Raw genomic sequence first — 26272 nt, forward strand, 5'->3', positions numbered from 1 at the left:
CTATCATCTCCCCCATTAGACGATGAGTTCCTTGAGGGCAGGGACTGTCTTTTGCCTTTTTTTACCCTCTGAAATTAAGACAGTACCTAATAGATATTTATTGACTGACTAGAAGTTGTAAAGAGGCAGATGTAGGCTTGGTATACGGAAAAACTTCCTAATTATCATAGCTGTTCCAAGATGGAATGAGCTAGCTGGGAAGGCAGTGGGTTTCCCCTCACTAGAGATCCTCAGGAGAAGGCCAGATGGCCACCTGTCAGACAGATACTTAGGGAAAGAGATTCTTGCCTGGGGAGAGTCGGGGTTGGAGTAGAAGGCTCCTGGGGTTCCTTCTAGCTATGAGATTCTGGGAGTTTGTGAAGATATAGATACACTCACCACTTCCCCAACACAATCCACCACCATTCGAACCCACTCCCAAACCATTTGACCCCTGGTCTGCTATTGTTGCCCATTCTGCTCCTGAGTGCCCCTCAGAGGGACAGAGTAAGTTTCAAAGGAGTAAAAAGATGTGTATTCCAAAGATTCTAGTCCTTTCCATAACGTCATGCAATCGCCCAATGGGACCCCCGTAGCTAAGGAATACACCTTCTTGAGCAGAGAAGCAGAGAGATTTTCAGACAAAGCTCCAAGGGCAAGAGGCTGGTACCAAGGGGAAGTCTAAAGATTATAGGTATGTCAGTAGGCAGAGATGCCTGCTGACTGGCACTGGGAAGGAGGAAGCATGGGGTCTTTGGTGAAGTAGGTGGTGAGGCAGAGGGAAAACCAGTCTGAGGACAGGACTCCAATTCCATTGCCCACTCTGCCTCAGAAAGGGATTCCAAACCATTGGCTAGATCCCTAGTTCTCTTCCAGTGGTCAGTGGTCCCTTCCAGCTCTGAAAGTCTGTTTTATCAGTACCCTCATTCCAACATTCTTTGACTCTATATTGGGCATGGGGCCTAAACATGTCTGAATTGTCTCAATAACTTGTCAAAGATCTATGACCCAAGGATTTCTCTTGAAAAGGAATTTCAAGGTTTCTCAGACATGGAGGAATTCAGGTCTTATACTCAGCTTATACCCAGCATCCCCCTTCTGCCCCCATATGTGTGGATTTGGGTGAGGGGGGTGTCTCTAATTCTATGTCTTCCTTCCATTGAAGACCACTAGCTAAAGGCAATCTGGATGGTCTTGCCTCCATTTCAAAGCCTATAGCCTCCCCTGCCTACCTCTGTGGTAGATATGTGGGAACCGCTGCAGCCAAATCCAATCCTATTTTATACCCTTCATCCTTCCTGGAACTAGGTGAGAGGAGCCCGTCTTATTGGACCCAAGGACAAAAAGGAAGACTTTTTGCCAAAGGAAAGCCAAACCCCGCACCAGAAAACTGGATCAGCTGATCCCAAGAGTTTTCCCACCACAAGGACCAGAACTCTTCCTAACTTACCTCCATTTCTTTCTCTCTCTGCAGATGGCGCGACCGATCCAGGTGAAGCCTGCGGACAGTGAGAGCCGTGGAGGTAATTGTCATCTTTCTTTGTTCTCCTGCCCATTTGCCCCCCTTGCCAAGGGAGTGGGGTTTATGGAGATTTCACTTAAGGATAAACTTGGGGCTCTCACCCGCAGGGCAAGGCTTAGTCATGATGCCCTGTTGGCTATCTATGATGTACAATAACTAGCTCTCTGGCCCTTCTCCAGACTTCAGTTTGAATAATGGGGCTTGGTTCCTGTTTCTTCCATCCCTAAGTGGGGGTGGGGAAGGGGGGGGTCCACTCAGGCCTCACTGTTGTGTGTACAGCTGACCTGAACCCTGAGTGTCTTGGTCCCTACAGTTCTATTAGCCCCTTAAACCCCTCAGTACCCCCAACTTCCAAAGGCACCTTGCCTCAGTCCTCCAGTACCCAGCAGTTTTCTTAGTTCTTCAGACCCCTGCTTCCATGGTCCTTTCAGTCCCTCAGTCCTTTGGTCCCCTATCCCTCTCTCCCAAGTGTTGCCCTACATCTTCATGGACCACACCTCCAAGATTTACCAAGACTACCTGGATTCTGTGAAAAAGAGACAATGTTCCATAGAAGGGCCTTGCATTTGGAGTCAGGAGATGTGGGTTTAAATCCCAGCCCTGACACTGACAACCCTAGGCCCCAGTTTCTTTCTCTATAAAATGAGAGGGTTGGACAATATGGTCTTGGAGGACCTTTCCAAGTTGGAAGCCTGAGATCCTATGAAAGAAATATTACTTTGAACCAGGCTTTGCAGAAGAAGCATCCTTTGTCAGATAGGGTCAGGATAGTGTGAAAAATATGGACCCCATGTAACTGGGGGAAAAATAAAATGTCAAATTAAAAGTCAAAAAGAAAGGAAGAAAAATATGGGTCCCTTCCATATACCTCATACAGCAATGTATGGCAGGAGCAGCCCCCACACCATTCCTGTTCCCATCACACCTTTTTGGTCAGCAAGTCCTTCTTAGGCTGGGAGGGAGGCCCTTCTGAGGGCCAAGAATGCCTAATGGGAAGAAGGACAATTCATAAGGCAGGTAAGATTAGGGGGAGGGAACAGAGAGGAGGGCATGGAAGGAGGAGCAGCCCAGGGCCTGGTCGGCCAGGGTCATGCTTTCTAGAGAGGCTATGTGGCCAGAGTGCCTTGGCCTGAATTCTTTAGTCCCTACTTAACACACAGGCTAAAAGTCAGGTCCACCTTCCTCGTTCAGCTCATCCCAGATGCCTCTCCCTTCCTGGTTTTCAAGCAGCACCTGCTAAGAGCCCTCACCTGGCTGGGGGTGGGGGTGGCAAGGTTCTTGTCTAGGCCATTCCCAAGTTAGAGTGGGCAGATGACATAACCTGTCAGTGTCCTAGCACAGAAAACAGAGGTAATGTGCCTTGCCCACTCCACCCCAGAGGATTTCTGGGAGGACAGCATTTTGTAAACTGTCCCTCATTCTAGAAATGAGAGCTATTATAATCATCACCATCATCATCATTATTATCCCCTCCTGCCTCCCCTCCCTGTCCCCAAGCCTTCTCCATCCCTGGGGAAGCAGCTATTTCAGGAATGATGGGGAAGCAGTGAGGAATGTCAGGCCTTCAAGGCACCTCATCCCCAGACAACAGGTCCCATCGGACCTCCTTAGAAGGGGTTAGCCATTCCAGCCTAAAGGGCAAAGGAAGGTGGAAGGTATCTAAACCTACCCCTTGCCTTGAAGAAATGCAAGAGAATCCCAGAACAGGCTGTTTCCCCAACTCCCCCAGGCCCCTGTCACCCTCCAAGGAGCTGCTGGGAGAGGCACAGAGCCCCACATAGAGGCTCAGCCTTCGCAGACCCTGCCGTTATCCATAGGGAGGGATGAAGGCCAGTGAGTGAGAGCATCCCTAAGGACTCAGAGGTCCCCCATCTCCAGGGAGAGAGGGGATTTGCCTTGGCTGTCTCCCTGGATGTAGAGGACAGAGGTATATACCAGGAGAGACAGACATGGGGGAAAGGTTTCTCTGGGGATTTCTAGTCTGTGGAGCCCCTTCTCCCCTCTGTCTGCCTCCTCAACACACTGGTCTGCACTGGGGGAAGGGGGATGGGAGCCGGGCTCCCCGAGCGGCTCAGGCCTCGCCCCCTCTTCCAGATCCTCCTTTTTGTCTCTGCCTCCCACGGTTCAGACCTTCACCCTCTAATATTCCCTGTCAGCGCTCCATCAGATGAGATGCTCTTCTCTCCTCCAAGCCCTCTGCTTCCTCCCCCCACCCCAACCAATCCCACCAATGACTGACAAGGATAGGTTTCCATGGCAATGCAACTCAACATTGAGGGAGGAGAAGAGAAAATGTTCCTGATTGCTGGACAGCGCAGGAAATTGCCAGACCAAGGAGGGAAAAAACTGGGGGTTGGGGGGGGGTCAGGTGACTCTGAGAACCAATAGGAGAGGGTACCCATGCCCACTGCTTCCCCCTGGGTTTATACCCGATGCCTCCCCCCTGCCTTGGCAGCAAACAGGCCAACCTGTTGACTCCACAATGAGAAGCTGGTTTAGGTGGTGGAGTATGCCTGGACAGGGGACAGGGATGTGGGGTGTGAGGCTCCTGGTAGGGTCTCTGTCCCTGGAGTACATGGAAGGACTCAGGCCTGAGAATCTGGAAGCCCAGATTCTATTCCTGGCTCTCTCTGACCTGGGGCAAGTCCCTTCCTCTCTTGGAATCTTTCCCTGGCCCTGCCCCACTCTGTAAAATAAAATTGGACTAAATGTTCTCTAAACCTCTTAGCTTTGGCATTCTCTGTTCCAAGAACCCTCCCAACCCTGCCATCCTTTGTTCTAAGGGCCCTCCCAGTCCTGACATTCCATGTTCTAAGGACCCTCTCAGCTCTGACATCCCTTGTTCTAAGGGCCCTCTCAGCTCTGACATTCTCTGTTACATTTTCTAGAATCCTGTCTAAGCCCAGTAACCTGAATTCTAAATTCTAAGGTCACTTCCTACTTTGATGTTCTATGCTTTGGCAACTCTGTGGTAGACAGAACTCGGAGACAAGACAGGAGGGGAGGTGTGGCTAGACAAGAAATTTAACTGAAAAAGCTGTGAGGGTTTTAGTGGACCCTCACGATGAATGAGCAGTGTGATGCTGATGTCAAAAAAGGCAAACATCTATTGTGTCCAGGACAAGGGAGTGGTGGTCTCATTCTGCCCTGGCCTGGCTGTGCCTTATTTGGAATACTCTGTGCAGTTCTGGGTACTGTATTTTAGGAAGGAGGCTGGTGAGCTGGAAAGCCAATAGAGGAAGACAACCAGGATGTTGAAGGACCTTGAAATTACTCCATGTGAAAATCAGGAAAGAGGAATATTTAGCCTGGAGAAGGGAGGGAGGAAAGGGATTTATATAGTGTCTATTATATGCCTGGCACTGTGCTAAACGCTTTACAAATATTAACTCATTTGATCTTCACCAACAACCTTGTAAAGTAGGCGCTATTATTATCCTCATTTTAGAGCTGAAGAAGTCCAGGCAGACAGAAGCTAAGTGATTTGCCCAAGGTCACACAGTTAGGAAGGCCAGATGTGAAGCCCATTCTTCCTGAGTCTAGGCCCAGCAATCTATCCGATGTACCCCCAGCTTTCACCTAGGAGACAAGACTTGTTATTCTTCACGTCTTTGGAGGGTTTTCATTGGAGAGACCCTAGAAAGCAGAACCAGAAGCTGGGGGTGGAAGTTACAAGGAAGCCAGTGGAGACTTGATGTCAGGAAAAGCATTTCCTGAGGATGAGGGGGCTCCCAAGAGAAGGGATGCCTAAGGGACTGGCGGAACCCCCTCATGCTGGAGGTCTTCACGTGGGCCACTTGCCAAGAATTTTGTGGATGGGGATTCTTGTCCCAGTGCAGATAGGACCAGATGGCTGTGAGTCTCCTTCCAACTCTGAGATGCTGTGATCTAGGGATAGGAACCCTAGAGGAGAGAAATTGAGAGGCGGGAAGAGCCACTTGGGGGTGTCCTGCAAGGACGGGTGTCAGAGACCACCTTGCTGGGCCCACACCTGCTAGCCCAAAGTTTTCCAGGGAGCTAATACTAGTTTCCTTAGCAGAGAGGGGGCAGTTGTTTGTCTTGGTCCCAGAAAACAGAAGCAGGAGCAATGGAGGGGTTTTCTAGGGAGGCAGATTTCAGTTTAATATGAAAAAGAATGTTCGATGAGATGAAGTGGAAAAATACTGGATTTGGAATCCTAGTTTTGAAATCTCCGCTGTGCTCCATACTCCTGGTGTGGCCTTGGGCAAGTCCCTTCACTTTTGGGGGTATAGTTTCTTCACTTGTACAAGGAGGAAGCAGGGCTAAAAAATCTTGGAGATTCCTTCCCTGTGGAGTCAGGAGGATCTGAGTTCAAATTCAGTCTCAGACACTTACTAACTGTAACAGCAATTAACCCCAATTGCTTCCAAAACCTCCCCCAAAACAAGATTTCTTCTGTGACCAATTAGATATTTCCCACAATGAAATGGTCTGAGCAGGAGAGAGTGAACTCCCCATCACTGGAAGTACCTAACGAGAGCCTGGAGGAGCCCCAGTGAGGAAGGCTAATGAGATGATTCTGCCTGGGACTAGGTGACCTCTGAGAATGCCAGCTCTGGGATGCTAAGATTCTATGGCATTTCCTCCTCTCTGATAAAGAAAGAAAGAAGCCTGCCTCTTATTCCCCCCATGTCCCTGAGTCTGTGCCCCAGCAAACTGCCATCCCCTCCTCTTCTCTCTTGGGGCAGGTCCAAGGATAGTGGTCTAGCAGAGAGGGTGATTAAGGGTCAGGCAGGATCTTCACTGGGGGCATCCCCTGCTCTGGCCTCTCTTGCTCAGTGCTGGGGTACCTGGCTCTGTCGAGGCTGATGTCTCCATCTCCCCACACAGGGGACCGCAAGCTCTTCGTAGGCATGTTGAACAAGCAGCAGTCTGAGGAAGATGTTCTCCGGCTTTTCCAGCCCTTTGGGGTGATTGATGAGTGCACAGTGCTCCGGGGCCCAGATGGGAATAGTAAAGGTACTAGCTGTGCCCTAGAGGGGAGGGAGGGAGCCTCTCACGGTCCTCTAGGGCATGCTCCTTGTCTGTCTGTCTGTCTGTCTGCCTGTGCCTATCTGTCTACCCATCTCTCTGCCTGTCCATCTGTCTGCCTGTCCACCTCTCTGCCTGTCTGTCTGTGTGCCTATCTGCCCATGCCTGTCTTTCTGCCCCTCTGTCTGTCTGCCTGTCTGTCTGCCCGTTTGTCTGTCTTTCTGCCCTTCTGTCTATCTGCCCGTCTGTCTGTCTGCCTGTCCCTCTGTCTGTCTGCCCATCTGTATGTCTGCCTGTCCATTCAACTGTGCCTGTCTCTCCTCCATCTGATTGTATCTTCTGGTCTCTGTCATCATGCAGATGCCTCAGTCTACCTGGCTGACTGTATGTGATTGTCCAATGGCCTCTGTCTCTGCAGGGCTGCCCAGCCCTGGCCTGGGACTGACTGTCCCATCATACAGTTCGGTCTGTCTGTCCATGCCTGTCTATGTGATGTTGGAAGCTTGTCCTCCCCCTCCCATTACTCCACTAAGGCTTGAGAAGGGAAGGGGAAGAAAAAGGTAAGTCTGTCTCACCCTCCTATCTGTCCTTCCCTCTCTACCCCACACAGGCTGTGCCTTTGTGAAGTTCTCGTCACACACCGAAGCCCAGGCTGCCATCCATGCCCTCCATGGTAGCCAGACAATGCCAGTGAGTATGAGATGCCAGAGGTTTCCTCCCTTCCCTGGGGGATGGAAGGCGGGGAAGGGGGATACCAGTGCTATAGGTTGCCCAGTCTCTCCCGGTGCATCCAGGCTGGGCACATCCCAGAACCAGAAGATATGGCTTTTAATCCTAGCTTTACTGCTGACCCCATAGACCTACACAAAGCTCCTTTCTGAACCTCCGTTTGCCCAGTCTTTAGAAGTCACTGTCTCAAGGGTCTCTGAGGCTTCTTCCAGATCCCAGTGGTCTGTGTATGTGGCGAGTGAGTGGACCCCCACTCTATGCTGTTAAGTCCCAGCCCCTGCCCTCAGAGAACTCACAGTCCAGCAGAGGAATAAGATGGGATAACTAAGATGCGTGACAGCATGGGAGAAAGACCACAGGACAGAGCCAGACTTGGGACTCGGAAGAGGAAGAGGTTACTTCTAGTCTAGGGTAGCAGGGAATGCTTCCCAGAGGAAACTGAACTGGGCCTCGAAAGATGGGGAGGATATTGACAGGTGATGAGTAGGGAAGAATGTGGGCAAAAATCTACAGGTGTACAAGAGGATGATGTCTTCACACTAATGGTACCTAGCAGGGAGATGGAATAAGGTTGGAGAGGGAGCCTGGAGGAAGATCAGAGAGGGCCCCGAATGTCAAACTAAAGAGTCTGGGCTTCCTGCCCATGGGCCTCAGCAGACCCAGGAAGGGTATGTGAATAGGGCAGAGACATGACCAGAGCTGGGTTTTGGAAGGACGACTCTGATTGTTTCTGTCATAAAAAGAAAGGAAAAACTGGGGGCAGGCAAGGCTGGTTAGGAGCATCATTCAAAAGTCCTGGTGAGAGCCTGAAGGAAGGCAGAGCGTTCATTCTGAAGAGCAGACTTCTTCACGACCACAAAGATCATGGCTTTCCAAGAGCTGAAGGGCCGTGATGGAGTAGACTTGTTCTATTCAGCTCCAACACAGGGCAGAACTAGGGGCAGTAGGAAACAAGAGTCATAGGAGGGCCCACATCCAAAAAAAGGACAACTTTCTGACTATGCATGCTGCCCCACAATGGAATGGGAATGGGTAGCATCAGGCAAGGTCTGTCATGGGAGTCAAGCAGGCAGGGGCTGGATGCTCTGGTCTGACCACACCTCAAGCCCCTTTCTGTCAGCTGCTGATAAAGGTGGAGAGCAGGAGCAGCCGTGGGGAAGGGCCTGGGATCCAGGCTATAGGAGAAGCTTAGTCTGGAGAGGAAAAGACCCAGCTATCTTCAAGAATTTCAAGGGCTGCCATTGGGAAGAAAAGGTAGCTGAAAAGGTTGGCCCCAGAGGGAGGAAATAATGAGTGGAAGTGTAAAGATGCAAATTTAGGTTTAGATGTAGGGAAAAACTTCTAAACAATTAGTTTAGTGGGCTGGACTGCCTAGCAGGTGGAGGCTTCCTCCTCCTCCTTTAAATAAAACCTTCCTGTTGGGCATGTTGCATTAGAGGATTATTTTTCAGGTATGGATTGGACTAGATGGTCACTGAGGAGGGCTCATTCAACTCTGAGATTCTATGGATTCCAATTAGGGATGTAGTGTGCTCATAAATGTTTGGCAACCAGCTCTCCAAAAAAAAAGAAAGAAGAAACAATACACGCAAAGCATTTTTAAGTTTAATCTATATTATTAACATTTTCTTCAGCCCAGACAATCAGCAAAAACAATAAATCAAACCCTGATTTTGTAGCCTTTGCTGATTTCTGAGGTGTAAATGCTGCTACTTAAAATTTAACAATCAGCTTCCCCAGGCTGGTTGGAGCTGGCTCCAGCACACCCATAGAGGGTCTTCTGAATACAGGGTATTCCTACACGGAGAGGGAGTGTGAACTAGGTAGACTGTGAGACCCAACCCAACTCTGAGAGGCTACTTAAGATAAGGCTACTTAAGGACCTGTTGTAGGGGGATAATGAATATAAAGTGAAGGCAGACATCCATTTGGAAGTTGTAAGTGGACATTAACAGTATTTGTATAGGGCAATGTTTGACAGGGAATGATGGTCACTCTCTCCCATGGACACTTCTGGGATCTGCTGCTTCAGGCCCCCAGGGTCAGACTACCTAGGGATGTGGTTGATTGAGTGTGTGTAGCGAGGGAGTGTGACTATCATAAGAGAGGAGGCAGCCTGGCATAGGAGCCAGAAGACCTGGATTCTGTTCCCAGTTTTTCCTTACCTCACTGTGTGACCTTTGACAAGACCTTTCCCTTAATCTGAGCCTCATTTTCCCCCTCTATAAAACAGAGTTAGACTAGATGGTCTCTAAAGTCATTTCCAGCTCTGATATTCTATGAAAGATGTATGCATGTGTGTATAAGAGGGAGTAAGGGATCCTGGAGCTGTGTCCCCCTCTCCTTCCTCCTCTCTACTGGTCTCCTGCTAGGGAAGATGTGTGGTCAATCCGCCTGCATGACTCTCCATCATTTTGTAGTCCGTCTGTCTTGTGATCATGTCAATGTCTGCCTATGTGAATGTTCAGTCACCTACCATTTCTATAGTTGTGTTTCAGCTGGTCTGTGTAAGAGTTGTTGTGTTGGCCTGGGACCACCCCTGAACCTTGGACATTGGTAGATCAGGTTGCTGGCTTGGCCCTAGACGGAAGCAGGATGCTGTGTGTATGTGTGTGCATGTATGTGTGTCATTTTCATGGGCTGGCCGCATTGGGGAGTGGGGGAGAGGGGCAGGCCTCTCCTGGGCCCTGGCTTCTTGCTGCCCCTCTCTCTCCTCGGCCCTTGCCCTTTGCCCAGGGCGCCTCCTCCAGCCTGGTGGTGAAGTTCGCCGACACAGACAAGGAGCGGACCCTTCGGAGAATGCAGCAGATGGTAGGCCAGCTGGGCATCTTCACGCCATCCCTTACACTGCCCTTCAGCCCCTACAGTGCCTATGCGCAGGCTGTGAGTACTGCTATCCCCATCTCTCAGCAGTGATGTCTCTGTCTTCCTCTATCTTTGTCTCTCTGTCTTTCCCTTCCCTTCTTCCTCCTCAGCTTGACCCTGACCCTTCTGGCCCCACCTTTTCTGTCTGTCTGTCTGTCTGTCTCTTTCCATCCCCCATTCTTTCCATTGCCGCCAGCATCTGTCTATTTCTTCGGGCCCATCTTGCTTTCACTCAGCCTCTGTTTCTCTCCTCCCACCTCTGTGCTTCTGTCTGCCCAATCTTCTCTCTGACTCAGCTCCTCTCCACTTATGTCTTTCCCCTTTCCTCTGTCTCTGTTTCCCTACCCAGTTCTTTCTGTTGGCATATCTATCTGCCTATCTTCAACTAGGTCCCTCTCTTTCTGTCTCTTTCTTTTTTCTGTCATCTGTTCCCATTCCTCTATCTCTTTTTGTTCTTGGGAGGATGGGAGGAAAAGGGAAAAGTAGAAATAATGGGGGGGGGTGCTGCTCCCTGGGGACAGGGGAGCTGGGATCCCTCTCTACTACCCTGAGCCTTGGCCCTGGGACATATGCCCATTGTGGGGTCAGCCCTCCCCATGCCCCGCCATCCTGACAGCTCATCCCAAGGTCTGCCCCTGGAACCAGGTCAGAAGACACAGGTGGTTTGGGCTTAGTGCCCAGGGCTAATGAGGTAGAGGTCAGCCACAGCCTGACCCCTAAGCCACGCCCTAGCCAACAAGAATGTGCATGGTTCAGTGTGGTTCCTTTAGGGGAGATGCTGCTAGAGGAGGGCGCTAAGAGAAGACCTGGGACCAGCTGCTGGGTAGCTGGCAGCCCTACCAGACCTGCTCTCAGTGGAGTCTGATGCCCTCTTGTGGTCAGACAGAGGAGCAGCTGGATTGGGGACCAGGGTTGGATCCACACAAGGCCTTCAAAGCGACAGTCCCCATCCCCCTGAGAGCCCTTGGTCCTGCACCCCCTGGTCCCAAGGGAAAGGGAGGGGAGGAGGAACAGGAGAAGGAGGAACAGGAGGAAGACATGGAGGAGGAAAAGGGGGAGGAGAAAGGAGAGATGAAGGAGGAAGAGACAATGAAGGAGGGGGAGGAAGGTCTTTTGGTCACTGTCACATCCACTTGTCCTGTCTGGCCCCAGCTTATGCAGCAGCAAACCACAGTGCTGTCCACCTCCCATGGCAGCTACCTGAGCCCAGGTGTGGCCTTCTCCCCCTGCCACATCCAGCAGATTGGCGCTGTAAGCCTCAATGGAATTCCTGCTACACCCATCGCCCCAGCATCTGGTGAGTGGCTGGCATAAGCCCCGGGCAGCCAGGCTCTAGGAAGTTTGCACTGATTAGAGGTCCTGAAGCCAAGAAATCTCATTTCTCCTACTCACTAGCCCTCTGACCTGAGGCCTTTCCCATCGCTGGACTCAGTTTTCCCTTCTATAAAATGAGGGAAGTCTAGAAGACTAGATGGAATCTCAAGGCCCTTCTGATTCTGAAAGATCATGACCAAGGATAAACCTCTTTCAGGACCCCGAGTGTGCACAATATACCAAAACTAATGCCCAGCCCAGGGATTTCCAAGTGGGAAGGCCCACAGGGCTGAGGGATGAGTAGGAGGGTCTTCCATGCTCCTGATGTCTGAAGACCTTGGCTTCCTTCGTCTCCTAGGGCTACACTCTCCACCGCTCCTAGGCACAGCAGCCGTGCCAGGCCTTGTCACCCCCATCACCAATGGCTTCGCGGGCGTGGTGCCTTTCCCTGGTGGGCATCCAGCCTTAGAAACTGTATACGCCAATGGCCTTGTGCCCTACCCAGGTAACACAGGGGTGGGATGAAGGGTCTCTGCTGAGGATAGTTTCAAATGTCCTAGCTGCCTTGGACTGGGAGACCTCAAAAGGAAGCCTGGGGATAGGGACAGTAAAGGACCGGTGATGTAGAACAGTGAAGGATGGGGATTGGTGGACAAGAAAGGGGAATGGCAAAGACGAAAGGGGATGGGAGAAAAATCAGCAGAGTCTTCCAAGGTGGCATCAGGCAAATCCCCTCCATTATCTGGGCTTTTGCTTCCTCCCCTTTAAAATGAGTTTAGATTCATTGATCTCTAAGGTCCTTTTTAGCCTTTTGTTTCTATGACCCTATGACCTCTGCTATGCTTTGGGTCGAGCCTCCCTCCAGAATCACCCAACCTGGCGCTTCATTTCTCCCCAAAGTGGCAAGTGGTCGTAGGAGCAGGGGTTGTGAGGGGAGGGGGCACAGAATGGTAAGGGTGCCTCCCCTTCTTCAAGGTCATCCTCAGTCTCTGGTCTCTTTTCCAGCTCAGAGCCCCTCAATGGCTGAGACCCTTCACCCAGCTTTCTCAGGAGTCCAGCAGTACACAGGTAGGCACACCTCTCCATTGCCCTGCAGGTTCTGGCCTGGTTTCGTTCCACACCTCATTCTCTGTCTCCCTCTCCCCAGCGATGTATCCAACTGCGGCCATCACGCCCATTGCCCACAGCGTCCCACAGCCTCCGCCCATCATCCAGCAGCAGCAGCAGCGAGAAGGTGAGACTATCCTGGTCCCTCTCTGATTCTGCCCACATGAAGGCACTAGCTCACATTTGCATCCCATCCTGGGGACCCAAGACAAGTTCCTTCCTCTAATGAGGCTCAGTTTCCTCCCCTGTAAAATGAAGTTAATAATCCTCAAGGATAAAATGGGATTAAAGATTCAATTCACTGGCCCTGGGCTGGGCTACCAGACACACAGAGTTGGATAAGACAGATCCCCTACCTCTGGAGAGCTCACAGTCTGGAAAGAAACTGAGAAGAAGGATGCATAAAATAAAATAATGGACAGGACATGATAAGGCCTATGGGAAACAAAGTAAGGAGAGATCGGTTCAAGTCAAATGCAGGGGGAATGGGGTAGGAGCAGGCCATAACAGATGTCAACAGGGGAAGGGATGTGTCCTCTGCCACCTCCCCCCACCCAAGACCCTGAATAATTGCACCCCCAAGAAGGGTTTGCACAATGGCCCTTAGATATACCACAAGCCAGAACCATCTGGCCTGCAGAGTAACTTCCAGCCCCTTTCTACCTATGATGATTGGCCAGTTTTACCAGAGTTCCTTGGGAAATGTGCGCCTTTTTAGTTTCTTTGCATACATATTCCTGGGTCCACATCCTGATTTCTTTAAGGCCATGCCTAATTCCATTGCAGCCTTAAGTTTATGTAGCTGGGTCCATTTTATATGGTTGTGGCTAACAGAGGTTCTATGTTGAGATTTCTCGGACACATGAGCCTTCTAATTTAAGGATGTTCCAGGATATTAGTTATCACATCATTTTCTAAGAGGCCTATGAGGGGGGTGGGGTATTATCTCCATTTTATGGGCGATAGAACAGAAACTCAGAGAGGCAGGGCAGCTTGTCTGGGGTTATCCAACTTGTAACCCAGGCATCAGACTTGGGCAGCCTGACGCCTTTATATCAATAGAATGCCTCTTGAACTAATAGCAAACACATAGCAATGCTCTTTCTAATGAAGGATAGCAGCAACCTGAATGGTCCCAAACTGCACCATAGAATCCTTGAGATTTAGAACCACCAAACATCTTGGCAATCATTGAGTCCAACCCTTTCGTTTTATGGATAAGGAAACCAAGGCTCAGGTAGAGAAAGTATTTACCCAAGATCACACAGATAGTACAGAGATTTGAACCCAGGCCTTCTGACTTCAGTGTTCTTTTCATGACACCAAAATTGGTATTATCTCAAGTGGTGCAGTTCAGGGCACCTGCTTGGAACCCACACAAAAAGTCACCCCTTTCTCTGTACCCACATCCCAATCTCCCTTGGCTCGGTCACTGGCCATCCATATAGGTGTTGGATGGTAGGAAAGTATAAGGAAGACACCAGCCTGGGTTTCGCCATTGACTTTCATCCTTGGTGGGTCTCAGTCTCTTCTCTCAAATGGAGATCATAACCCCTGCCTCATCTCTCTTCTTGGGCTCTGGTGAAAAGGGGGAATGGATGAGAAACCCTACTGTGTTCCCAAATTAAAGATGGGAGGGGTTGGGATTTATTATTGACATGTGAGGAGTTTTGCACATTAGTGAGTGATTGGGTTACCTTAAGGCATTTTTGTCTCAGTCTCTAGCAAAACCTAAAATCCAGACCATAAAGTTACCCCAACACCTTTCAGTAGAAGGATGTGAGTAGTTCAGGATTTTCTAGAGGCTTGGCTCACCCAGACAGCAGCTTTTCTCTTTCCTGAAGATTGCTTCGTCTTGGGCCTTGACTGGATACACTGCCCTCTGCATGACCCGGTGCTCAGGATCCTAGTGAGGTCCCAGCTCCTCTCCTTGGGGGCTTTATGTCTTTCTCTCCCCCTACCTGCAGGTCCCGAAGGCTGTAACCTGTTTATCTACCACCTCCCCCAGGAGTTTGGAGACAGCGAGCTGATGCAAATGTTCCTGCCCTTTGGCAACATCATCTCCTCCAAGGTGTTCATGGACAGAGCCACTAACCAGAGCAAGTGCTTCGGTAAGCGACCGTCCCATCTCATCAACAGCCCAACACATGGACCATGGATCCCTGGGCCAGGGGAAGGCGTTAGCAACTGGCCCCGGTACTAGAGGGAAACCAAACCCAATTCCACCATGGCTCTAATCTCTGTTCCTTCAGCCACTGGCCAACAAGTGTGGTGCCTCTTGTGGGCAAAGCCCTGGGTTCATCACTGAGGGAGACTGGGGGTCTAGTTCTTAAATAGTTCATTGGCTGAATGCTGAAAGTGATTGGGCACTTGATGTAAAAGGATGTTATGAGAGCTTAGGAGAGATCATTTGCAGTTGGGAAACCAGGGAAAGGGCTAGAGAAGAAGGTTCCTGGTAGGGCTTGAGGGAGCACTTAAGAGAAAGGGTAAAAAGAATCATATGAGATGAGAGTAGGAAAGTGATAAGCTAAAGTGGGAGGTGGGGAGTGGTGGGGGTGGAATGGATGCCCTCTGAGGTCTTGTCAGCTTTTCATTCTAGACTCAAATCTATGATCCTGTGCTATTATGAATCACAGAGCCTCGGAATATTGGCCCAAGATTTCATCCAAAATGGAGAGATGGGCTAAAAGGATTAGAGGGGGGTAACTAAGTGAACTAGCCCACAGAGGGCTCCGGGGACCCCAACGTGGCTACCTACTGTGGACCAAGGCAGAGAGGGCATCCTTATCAAGCAGACTTCCTGAAACCGAGAGGGATGACTTCACATTTTCAATGAGGGCACACACAAATAAGTGAATGCAAAATAATTCGAGGAGGAAAAGAACACAGACAAGTATGGGGTCAAGGGGGCAGATCAAGGAAGACTTCTTGTAGGAGGCAGTGCCTGAGCAGAGCCTTGAAGGAGGTTAGGGATTCCAAGAAGAACAAATGAGGAGGGGCCCGACTCCAGGCCCAGAGGGACAGAGGCACAGACTGGAGCTGGACTTGGAGAAGCAGCTAACAGGCCGCTGTGGCTGGAGGATGGAAGACTAGGTGTGGGCAAATATGAAGGAATCAGTCCAGAGAGATGAGAGGGAGCCAAACAGAGAAGGTTTTCCTTGGGCAGTGGAGCAGCCCTGAAGCTGTTTAAGCAGGGAAGGAATATGACATGGTCAGACCTGCGACATCTTCACCATTTTGAAAAATCTTGCCTCTATTTTCCTGCAAATCCTCCACAAGCTTGCTGGAAGTTCTTCCCAGAGCTGTCCTGACACAATGCTTTTCACTTCTAACTTCATAACTGGCCCGACTTCTAAGGCGATGCGCACCCAGAGAAGTCTTTTCATTGCTTCTCCTGGATGACGCGGTCACCTACTCACACCTGCCAGTCTGCGTCTGGCTGATGCACGAGCTGTGATTCTCCAGATGCGTCATATTCCACGGTCCTCGGTCACACAAATGCTGGCTGGATTGATCTGTATATATAGACACATACATATATATATATGTGTTTATCATACATATACACACAGGTATTTATATTATATATGCACACATATTACATATGTATGTGTGTATATAGTGTATATATGTATACATATACATAAAATCGATCTTCTAGTATTAGGATGGGTGGATATATACATATATATATATACATACACTATATGGAATAGTGCAGACTAATGAACCCAAACTTCTCCTTGAAATAAATGACACACTCACAAAATACACATACATGTGTGTATAAACACCTTTCTTTTTTAACAGCAGTCTTTTTCCAGTTATGGAATATGGAAAATAGGGAAAATCCATGCATATGTGTGTATGTATAGTCACACATATGTGCCCACATTCCACATATATGGTATACATACCACATTGTCTTCTAGTGATGGTATGTGCGTGCACACAGACACAGAGTCTGTAACATATGTATACTTTCTCATGCAGCACATTGATATGAAAGTCCAAATCCCATTGTCATCTATGGGAGAATTTATACTAATCTTCTTTTCCATCTTTTTGTTACTGTTATCCCAGTTGGATTTTTAAGTGCTCTCAGGATGACCTGGTTTAATTGGGTCTCTCACTAAGCTTTCTGTAACTTTCTTCCTTTCTCCATACCTCTCTATTGGGGACCACAGTGCCTTTCTTAGAGAATCATGGGATCATAAGCTTAAAGCTGGAAGGGTTCTTAGAGGTCATCATGGCCAACCTCCTTATTTGACAGAGATCTGAGAGAGAAGTGATTTGCCCAGGGTCATATATACATGTATGTATGTATGCATGCATGCATGTATGTGTGTGTATGTACTTGGTTAGGAGATCAAGTGTTCTAGACCTTGGGAGTCATCTTGTTCTGGCAATTGATTTACATTTGTTAAATACCCTTGGGAAATGGTGATAGGTACCATCAATATCCATCCTTATATTTCCATTTTTCTTTATATTCAGGAGCCATTTGAGTAACAAAGTTATAATTGATCAAATGATCAAGAGAATGTAGAGAGAAAAGAGAGACCAGGGTAGGTTCTTATTTCTCACACATACAAGGTGGAAAATGGATGACAAAAGCTTTAGGCCTTGGCTCACTTCTCTCCTTCCCCACTCCTCTTTTTGGTGATCTCGTTGACTTCTATTAATTCAGTTATCACTTCCAAATCTATATATTCAGTCCTGATCTCTCTCCTGAACCAACCACCTACTGGACGTGCCGTTGACATCTCAAACTCGGGTCCAAAACAGGACTCATTGCCTTGCCCCCAAATCCACTATTGCCCATTTCCCCTATTCCCTTTGTTTTCTGAGGACTGAGATTTGTAGCATTGGAATCATAAGATTACAGCCCTGGAAAGGACCTTTGAAGTCATCTAGGCCAACTCCTTTACCTTGCAGATGAGGAAACTAAGATCCAGGGAGGTTAATTTACTTGCCTAAGGTCTCATGGGTAGGAAGCATCAGAGGTGGTATTTGAACTCAGGTCTTTGGATTCCAAATTCATGCTTTCCTCTCCCTCAACACTCATATCAGACCAGTTGTCAAGTCCCTTGAAGCCCATCTTTCCAATATTTCCTGCATCCACATCCTTCTCTTTACTCATATATCCCTTAACCTAGTTTGAGCTCTTATCATCTCTGGCCTGGATTATTATAAAAATCTCCTAACTGGTCTCCCTGCTTTTCATTTCTCTCCTCTTCAATTCAGCCTCCACAACAGCTGCCAAATTGCTGTTCCTAAAAATACCATTCTGACCAAGGAACTCCCCCCCCCCTCTTTCAAAAAGTTTCAGTGGCTTCCTATTTCTTTTAGGATAAAATGCCAACTACCCTGCCTGCTACTGAAAACTCTCCACAATGTGGTGACCACTCACTTGTCCAATATTATTTCCCATCACTCCCCTTGCATGCTCCACTCCAGTCACATTGGCCTGCTGGCTATGTCCTGTACAGGACACTGTCCTATCTTCTACCTCCATTCCAGTGCACAGGTGGTCCCCCATATCTGGAAGGTATTTATTCCTCAAACCCAACCTCCTAGAATCCTTCCCTTTCTTCAAAGCACGGCTTTGGGGTCATCACTGCCTTCTACAAGAGGCCTCTCCTGAATCCCCTAGTCATTTGTATCCTGCCCTCTTCAAAATTATCATTGCTTTGTGTGTATGTATGGAAGTGTGTGTATATGTGTTTGGCTGACACATGAGTTGTGATTCTCCAAATATGTCGCGTTCCGTGGTTCTTGGTCATACGAATGCTGGCCGTATTGACCTGTATACATAGATACATACAATAAGTGTTTGTTATATATATATATATATACAGATATTTTATATTATATATATGTATATATATAGTGTAGATGGACAGAGAGACAGACAGGCAGATAGATAGATGATAGATAGATAGATAGATAGATAGATAGATAGATAGATAGATAGATAGATAGATAGATAGATAGACAGACAGACAGACAGGCAGACAGGCAGATAGATAGATGATAGATAGACAGACAGACAGACAGGCAGACAGGCAGATAGATAGATGATAGATAGATAGACAGACAGACAGACAGACAGGCAGATAGATGATAGATAGATAGATAGACAGACAGACAGGCAGGCAGATAGATAGATGATAGATAGACAGACAGACAGACAGACAGATAGATGATAGATAGATAGATAGATAGATAGATAGATAGATAGATAGATAGATAGACAGACAGACAGACAGGCAGGCAGACGATAGATAGATAGACAGACAGACAGACAGGCAGGCAGGCAGATAGATAGATGATAGATAGATAGACAGACAGACAGACAGACAGACAGACAGACAGACAGATAGATAGATAGATAGATAGATAGATAGATAGATAGATAGATAGATAGACAGACAGACAGGCAGATATTTGCATTTACTTCAATATATGTTACATTCCCCAGTAGTGTGTAAGCTCCTTGAGGGCAGCAACTGTTTCCTTTTTGTCTGTATCCCTACTTCCTGGGGACGTACGGGAAGGACTTGGGAGATGTTTGTTCAATTGAATTAAGTAAAGGGGCCTGAAGAGTGAGCAGAGAGCTATGAAGGGAGCCAGGAGTAGTATCCGAACCAAAAGCTCTTTTTAGGAAGGGTGGAGGATGAGTGGGGAAAGGCTCCTGGCACCCTGGAGGTAACAGTCCCAGTTGAGTCGTGGAGGCTGGAATGTGGAACGTAAGGAGTAAGGAGGAGAGGGGAAGAAGAAGCAGCGGGTGTAGTCCTTCTGGGAGATTAGCAGTGAAATAAGAATAACTAACATTTATTTATATAGAGCTTCAAGGTTTGTAAAACACTCTGTGAACGTCTCATTTAATCCTCAAAATGACCCTGAGAGGTAAGTGCTGATATAATTCCCATTTTGTAGATGGAGAAATTGAGGCAAAAAAAAGGTTGAGTGACTTGACCAGGGTCATGCAGCTGATTAAGTGTCTGAGCACATAGGCCTTCCTGCTGCTAGACCACCAAGCTGCCTAAAGGAAAGAGAGGAACCTGAGAAAGTGTCAGAGTGAAAATAGGAGTTTGTTAAAGGATGGGGAGCCGCATACTTTCGTTTAGGGAGCAGGGAAGGTGTCTGTGGAGGAGAGCTTTAAGATAAGACATAGGAAACACGTGAGTTAGCAGATTCAGAGGGTATGATCCAGCACATAAGAAAGGTCAGCCTTAGCGAGAAGCGCCATCTCTTGTGAGCGCTTGGAGCCAGGGTGAGAATCTTGTGAGCGCTTGGAGCCAGGGTGAGAATGGGGAATGATGCAGAGCTATGGAGTCGGGAAGCAGAGCTCAGGGGAGCCAACCTTTGTTTTCTCAGCAAAAGAGGAAGCAAGGGCCTGGGCTTGAGAAGGCAGAAGGGGCGTCAGAGGGAGAGGGCCTGAGAACTGCAAAGGTCTGGAATAGCTACGGTGGAGTGTGTAATCAACTCAGTGAAGAATAAAAAGATTGCAGAGCAGCAGTAAGGACCCAGGCGAGATGATATGATTCAGGCAGCAGGGTTTGGGGAAATGAAAGCATCCTTTTTCCAGCAATAGGAATAAGACTAAGTCAGGAAAGGGGAACATAATCCAGGGTTGGGGTTTGGTGAGCAGGATACAGCATTTGGACAAGGGAAGCAAGGGATTGTGGGTAGGGGCACAAGGGACAGTCTACAGGTGAGCCGGTCACCTGGAGGGTCAGAAATGAGAAGGGAGGTAACTTAAGGCAGAGGACAGGCTGGGACAACCTGTGCATGGACTGGAGGCTAAGGTAAGGACCACAGATAGGTTTAGGACTGAGAAAGAAGGGACATCAGATGAAATGGTAGGACCTGGCAACAGGAAGGCCTGTGTGCTCAGATACTTAATTAGCTGTGTGACCCTGGGCAAGTCACTCAACTTTTTTCTGCCTCAATTGCAAAATGGGAATTATATCAGCACTTACCTTTCTTGGTCTTCTCCTGGCCATATGAGAACTGAGATTTCAGAGGTCAGTTAGCCTATCCTCTCACTCAGTGCAAGAGCCTTCTCTACAACTGACCCCTTCTCAGACACCCCCAAAGACAGGAAACTCTCTCCAAGGCAGACTTTTGGAGGGTTAATTAATAGGCCCTGCTGATGGCACAGTATAATCACAAAGAGCACTAAAGTCATTTCTACTCATTCCATTTTATTAATTTTTCTAGATGCTACATGGCAGAGGTAGAAAATCTGAGTGTCACAAAGAACTATGGAGTTAACTGAATGGATAATCAAAATTAAATTGCCTGCCTTCTCAAAGAGTGGGGAGGGGCAGAAGGGAGGGAGAGAATATGGAACTCCAAATTTTTAAAAAATGATTGTGAAAATAATTTTATATATAATTGGGAAATATTGAAATAAAAATGATTTTTTCAAAAGAGTTAGCTGGGGATAACAGAGGAACTGGGGCAGGAAATCAGTGATCACTGGAGGGTAGGGAAGGGATTGGTACATGGCAAACATAATGGCTTTTTTCATCTTTGCGGTAAGGCCCTGTAATGGTAATGGTAATTTGAAGATATTCCCTGATACTTAGTAAGATTAAGGGAATTTGAAGATCTTCGCTGCCCCATTAGGTTGAATGTAATCACATGGAACCTGTATGAGGAAGAGTTTGCTGAAGGGTGGAGCAGAGCCCACAAGAAGCTGGGAGTTAGAACAGCTAGACAGTGGGAGAGAGAGGATGCTCACTCAGGGAGACAGCTAGGCTTGTGAGTGTTGGTTTGTGGGAAGGCTAAAGGATGGTATGTTCATGCTACTTTGCTTCTGGTGTTGGGATTTGGTTTTCTGGTGTCTAAACAAATGTTTTGCTTGCTTATATATGGAGAGTCTGTTATATTTTGTGATTGAGAACTATGCCAGCATATTTACAGTCACCATCAGCACTGTGAAAATTGCATTGGCACTACACAGTTAGGGAAACAAGAGAAACTAGTCTTGCAATTTTTTCAGGCATGCTGGGACATCACACACAGGGCTCAAAGTCAGAGGACCAGGGTTCAAGTTAAATCTCTGTTAGGTCTACAGTTAAATCTAACCTCAACTTACCAATCACTGTCCTTAGGCAAGATACCCAATAGTAAAAGTTCATATTTTGATATTGTTTTGTAGTTTACAAATCGCTTTAATCCTTCAGCTGCCCTGTAAGGTGGATAATACAAAGTGTTCTCACCATAAGGAAGCTGAGGCCTGGAGACGGTAATTATCTTGTCCAACCTTGCAGTAAGGGCAGAGCTGGAATGGGGACATGGGTCTTCTATTTCCAAGTCTAGGTGTCTCTATACCAGTGGCGTCAAACTCAAATAGAATTGGAGACCATTGAGCGTGACATGAAGATGACTGCAGGTCTTGTATCGATTTCGTTTTAGAATGAGATGGTTATCTATGTTCGATTGTATTTTAAATTTTATTTTATTGAGTATTTCCCAATTTCACTTTAGTCTGGTTCAGAGCACACTGGGGAGGTTGTAGGCTGCTCTGCCACACATTGACCTTAGGCCTGACACCTCTTCTATCCTTTCACCTTTCTAGGCCTTATTTTCCTCGTATGTACAAAGAAAGAGTTGTCTGCCATTTCTTTTTTCCAGGGAAGACCAAAACTTCTGGGATCAATTTGTTTAAAGGCTAGATAACAAAGGCAGGCAAAGGTTATTGGCCTCACTAGACTCTACTGCTAAGAGTCAAACAGCCAAAGGAAGAGCTCCCCCCTTCTGGACGCCCCTTCCCACTTAGCATCCCCTCCCCCTCTGCTCTGGCCTCCAGGTTTTGTGAGCTTTGACAACCCATCCAGTGCCCAGACGGCCATCCAGGCCATGAATGGCTTCCAGATTGGCATGAAGAGATTGAAGGTCCAGTTGAAGAGGCCCAAGGATGCCAGCCACCCTTACTGACAGGACCTACGGCACAGGTAAGAAGGCCACCTCCCTGTTCTGGTCACATGGCAGAGATTGTGGTTTCCTTGTTTTAGGCCCAGAAGGCAATGGTTAGTCCTGGCCCTGGCCACCATAAAGGCAAGATGGAGGTGGGGAGAGAGAGGTGGGGGTGGGGACTCCTATAGGTTTTGATTAATTTCTGATGCCCATCTCTGGCAAAGGGAACTAAGAGGAGCAGAAAGGGCTTCAGGCCCAGCCCAGTGATTATACCCAGCTTCCTCTGGTACTCTCAGCACCTTCCTTAGGTCTCAGAAGCTGCTAACAACACTTGGGGTAGGGCCAGCCTTGTCCTACCTTGAAGTAATACTGTCCTCCCTTGGAAAGAGAAGTCCTAGTTCTTCAGAAGTGAGAGTTACCAGGGGCAGAGGCTGATGTCATGGAGGACCAGTCATCTCTCTCTGGCCAGTTGCCCTTTGGGAGACCTGGCTTGCTCTGGGTTGTTATACTTGGCATAACAACCTGGACAGAGATCACTCATGGTGATACCCATTAGGAATCAGACCCTTGGTCCAAGACACTTACAGGAGGCTTTGCTCTGGGCTTCTGACTGACTCTGTTGTCCTGAGATACTTTGAAAGTCATGAGCAAGGGAAGCCCAGGGTAGGAAGGAGGCAAGAACAGGCAGGTAAAAGGATTTTTTAGAATCCTAATTCTGTTCCAGATCTGGGAGCCCTTATAGGTCTCCTCGGGTACGCAGTCAATGGAGGCTGACTCACCTCATAATTTACCTTCCTTCTCCATCAGGTGAGGGGCAAATCCAGAGGACGGTTTGCAGCTTCAAATAGATCCAGGAGATTCCAGTAAATTACAAACTGTTTTTGACACCAGCCCTCCCCTTCCTATCCCCCTGCAATACCCCACCCCCCCAAAAATGTGAAACATTGGAGAGGAACGCAGCTTTGGAAGGCGACGGCAAGGAGATCCTTCCCATGAGGGGCTCCAAAAATGTCCTGGGGACCAGAACATGGCCCCTTGGGGACCAAGGATTCTCCACCCTGAGAGGACACAGGGAAAGAGTGAAGCATTGTGGACCAGAAAGTTCATTGTTGTGTCTCTAGGTCACCATGACAGCTCTCAGAACTTTGAGACTCACCCTTTCATATATATACATATATATATATACAGTATATATTTTTTTTTAAGTAAATCACAGGACCAAACTTTGCAGAGACTTCTGCCTGTGGGAGAAGGATTATGTCATCTCAACAGGAACTTAACGAGCCCTGAACATTACCAGAGGGAAAAACGGAAGGGTAGCACGAATCAGGCACCCTCTCGCTCTCTCTCTCTGCTCAGTATTAGGTTTGGGCTTTTGGAGAAGCAAGGATGGAAAGTGCTCCAACACTATATACCTCCAGGATCTTGTTACCATGGCGGCAACTGGATGAACCCCTGAAGAGTCTTTGGATGGCCTTCGGGCCAGCTTGGTTGGGCAAGCTTGAGTCCTTGCAGGGCCAGCAGGCCCATGGATTTGAGACTCTGGCTCAATCCCATCCCCATAGGAATCCCCTTGCACCTGGGTTTAGGCACAAAAATTACCTTTGACTCCCCCCCACCCCCATCCCTGCTCACACCCTTGTCTTCCCCATCATCTTCATATCCATAGCCTTATCTTGTTCAGCCCTTGGGTTCCATCTTTATTCTGTGGGGTGCTGGGAGGAGGAAATTAGGGGACCACATCCCACCCACCTCCCAGCCCCCGGCAGCTGCCTCCTGCCCCTGAATATACCAGCCTGGAAACCAACCCCCTGCCTTCCTTAGGGGGACGAGAATGAAGAAAACTAGGCTCACTGGTGTTCTGTTGGTTCAAACTCTTATTGACCAAGCACACCCTTGAGATCATGTTTTCTCCAAGGATGATTAGCAGGAAGGGAAACTGTCTTTTGTCACCAATCTGGTTCTTCTCTGAGCTGGTGCCAGGAAGAACCGAGCAAAACAGATTTTCCCAAGGATACAGAAGGCAGCCCATGTGTATCTGTCCAGATATATCTCTATCTCCATATAGATTCCCATACTTTAAGCACAGAACCAAGTTCAAAGCTTGGTTAGTCTCATTCCCAAATGAGGGGATGATCCGGCTAAGATACATAACAATTGGACCACTTGAAAGCAGCCCCTTTCATTTCTACCAAAATCCCCTAAAAGACAAAAAAAAGAAAAAGAAAAAACCAACCAACCATCCTCTAAACAACTTGTTTCAAGATTCCAGAGTTTGATAATGTACCAAGAACATTCCTATTGGTGTGCGTGTGTCTGTGTATGTCTGTGTGTGTGCGTGTCTGAGTAAGTGTGTAAGCCTTCGTAGGTAGCGCATCAGAGGGAGAAAAAGAGCAAAATGAGGGCGGGAGAAGTCGCTTCTTCGAGGGGGAAGACAGGGGCTGTTGCCGGGCTTCTCTTGGACCTCAAGGTGCCACATCATGCTCTGCCCTCCTCAGGCCGCCTCCTCCATGCTCCTCAGACCCCCCCTTCAGAAGAGTGTGGTGGTGTGGCGGTGTGGCTGTGTGGCTCCCTGGCCACTGGCCGCGTGGCCTGCGCGAGTGAGCGTGCGCGTGAGGCTGCAGGAGTGGAAGTCGCGTGTTTCTATAAGTCCATGTTTACTGGTTGTAAATACCATTTTTATACCTGACATCTATTACGTACGTGATTTGTACCTTATTTCTGCTACAAGTAATTTCATGAAGTTTGAACTTATCTAATTTTAAACAAACAAACAAATGAACAAAAAAAGACTTTGGGAAATTTTCGGTTAATCTGATTTGAATTCTGTGTCAAAGATCAAGTTTCTTCTACCAGAGTGAACTATGTGACTGTCAAATGTTACAGATAAGAACAACCATCGTCTTAATGTCCAAAACTCCTTTCTCTGGTCTAAAGAACCTAAATTTATTTAATAAAAGTTTTACTTGCTAAAGGAGCTATTCTTCCTTTCCTCTTCAGTTTCTTCAGCCTCTTCCCTTCCCCATCTCGATGAAGGGCAGCGTGATGGGAGTTCAAATAGCTGATGGGATCTCCCATTCATGATCTCATTTGAATCTTACTCTGGCTCTCGCATCCATTATATAGGTCAAAGACAGAGGTTACAGGATCAAGGTCCTAGACAGGACAGAATCACAGCATCAGAGAATGTGAGAGGTAGAAGGAACCTCTGTGCCATCTAGTCTAACCCAGACACTAAGGGAATCCCCATTCAAACCTCCCCAAGTCTCTGCTTGAAGACCAAGGAGATGGAGCCTTTATTTAGCAGGTTAATAGGGGAATCCAGGCCTGAAAGCCCAGGCTTTCTCCCCAAGCCTGGGTTTCCTTCCCACTGTAGCATTCCACTGCCTCTCACAAACCAGGAATCCCACACTTCATGGGCAAAGATGACAAGATTCCATCCTTGAGGTCTGAGGAGAATAGACTTTCTTCAGTGACCTTATGTAAGAATCAGGGATAGTGTGACCTTGGGCAAGTCACTTAACCCCAGTTGCCCTCCCCAAAAAAGCAAAAAAAAAAAAAGAATTGGGGATAAACAGCAGTGTGCTGAAGCCAGCTCTAGGCCTTTCACCAGAGTTAACTGTTCCACATTCAGTGGGGGCATTGACAACTTTGAAACAGGTGGACATTACAAATCAGGGCTTGATTTCTTGTTTTATGGACTGTCAACCAGGGGTGGAGGAACTTAGGTCTCTAGGCCACATGCAGCCCTCTAGGTCCTTGGGTGCAGCCTTTTGACTGAGTCCAAGTTTTACAGAACAAATCATTTTATTAAAGCGATTTGTTCTATGA

The 26272-nt window shown here is 48.0% G+C and overlaps 1 protein-coding gene across 1 annotated transcript in view; it reads left to right on the top strand.

The window, feature by feature from the left end:
* The window catches only part of CELF5 (CUGBP Elav-like family member 5), an 80839-nt gene extending 55101 nt beyond the window's left edge, over positions 1–25738 (top strand). Inside the window, exons 3-13 of the mRNA XM_069104832.1 lie at positions 1454–1502; positions 6353–6481; positions 7104–7183; positions 9959–10105; positions 11240–11384; positions 11760–11906; positions 12407–12469; positions 12549–12635; positions 14476–14619; positions 22335–22479; positions 23249–25738. Coding sequence (XP_068960933.1) covers positions 1454–1502; positions 6353–6481; positions 7104–7183; positions 9959–10105; positions 11240–11384; positions 11760–11906; positions 12407–12469; positions 12549–12635; positions 14476–14619; positions 22335–22462 — 1119 coding nt within the window. The 3' untranslated portion in view covers positions 22463–22479; positions 23249–25738. The remainder of the gene's footprint in view (positions 1–1453; positions 1503–6352; positions 6482–7103; positions 7184–9958; positions 10106–11239; positions 11385–11759; positions 11907–12406; positions 12470–12548; positions 12636–14475; positions 14620–22334; positions 22480–23248) is intronic.
* The last annotated feature ends 534 nt before the right edge of the window (positions 25739–26272 follow it).

The sequence above is a fragment of the Petaurus breviceps genome, unplaced genomic scaffold (assembly GCF_028583685.1).
Source record: "Petaurus breviceps papuanus isolate PSGF00001 unplaced genomic scaffold, PetGlider_PUasm1.0 103, whole genome shotgun sequence".
NCBI lineage: Eukaryota > Metazoa > Chordata > Mammalia > Diprotodontia > Petauridae > Petaurus > Petaurus breviceps.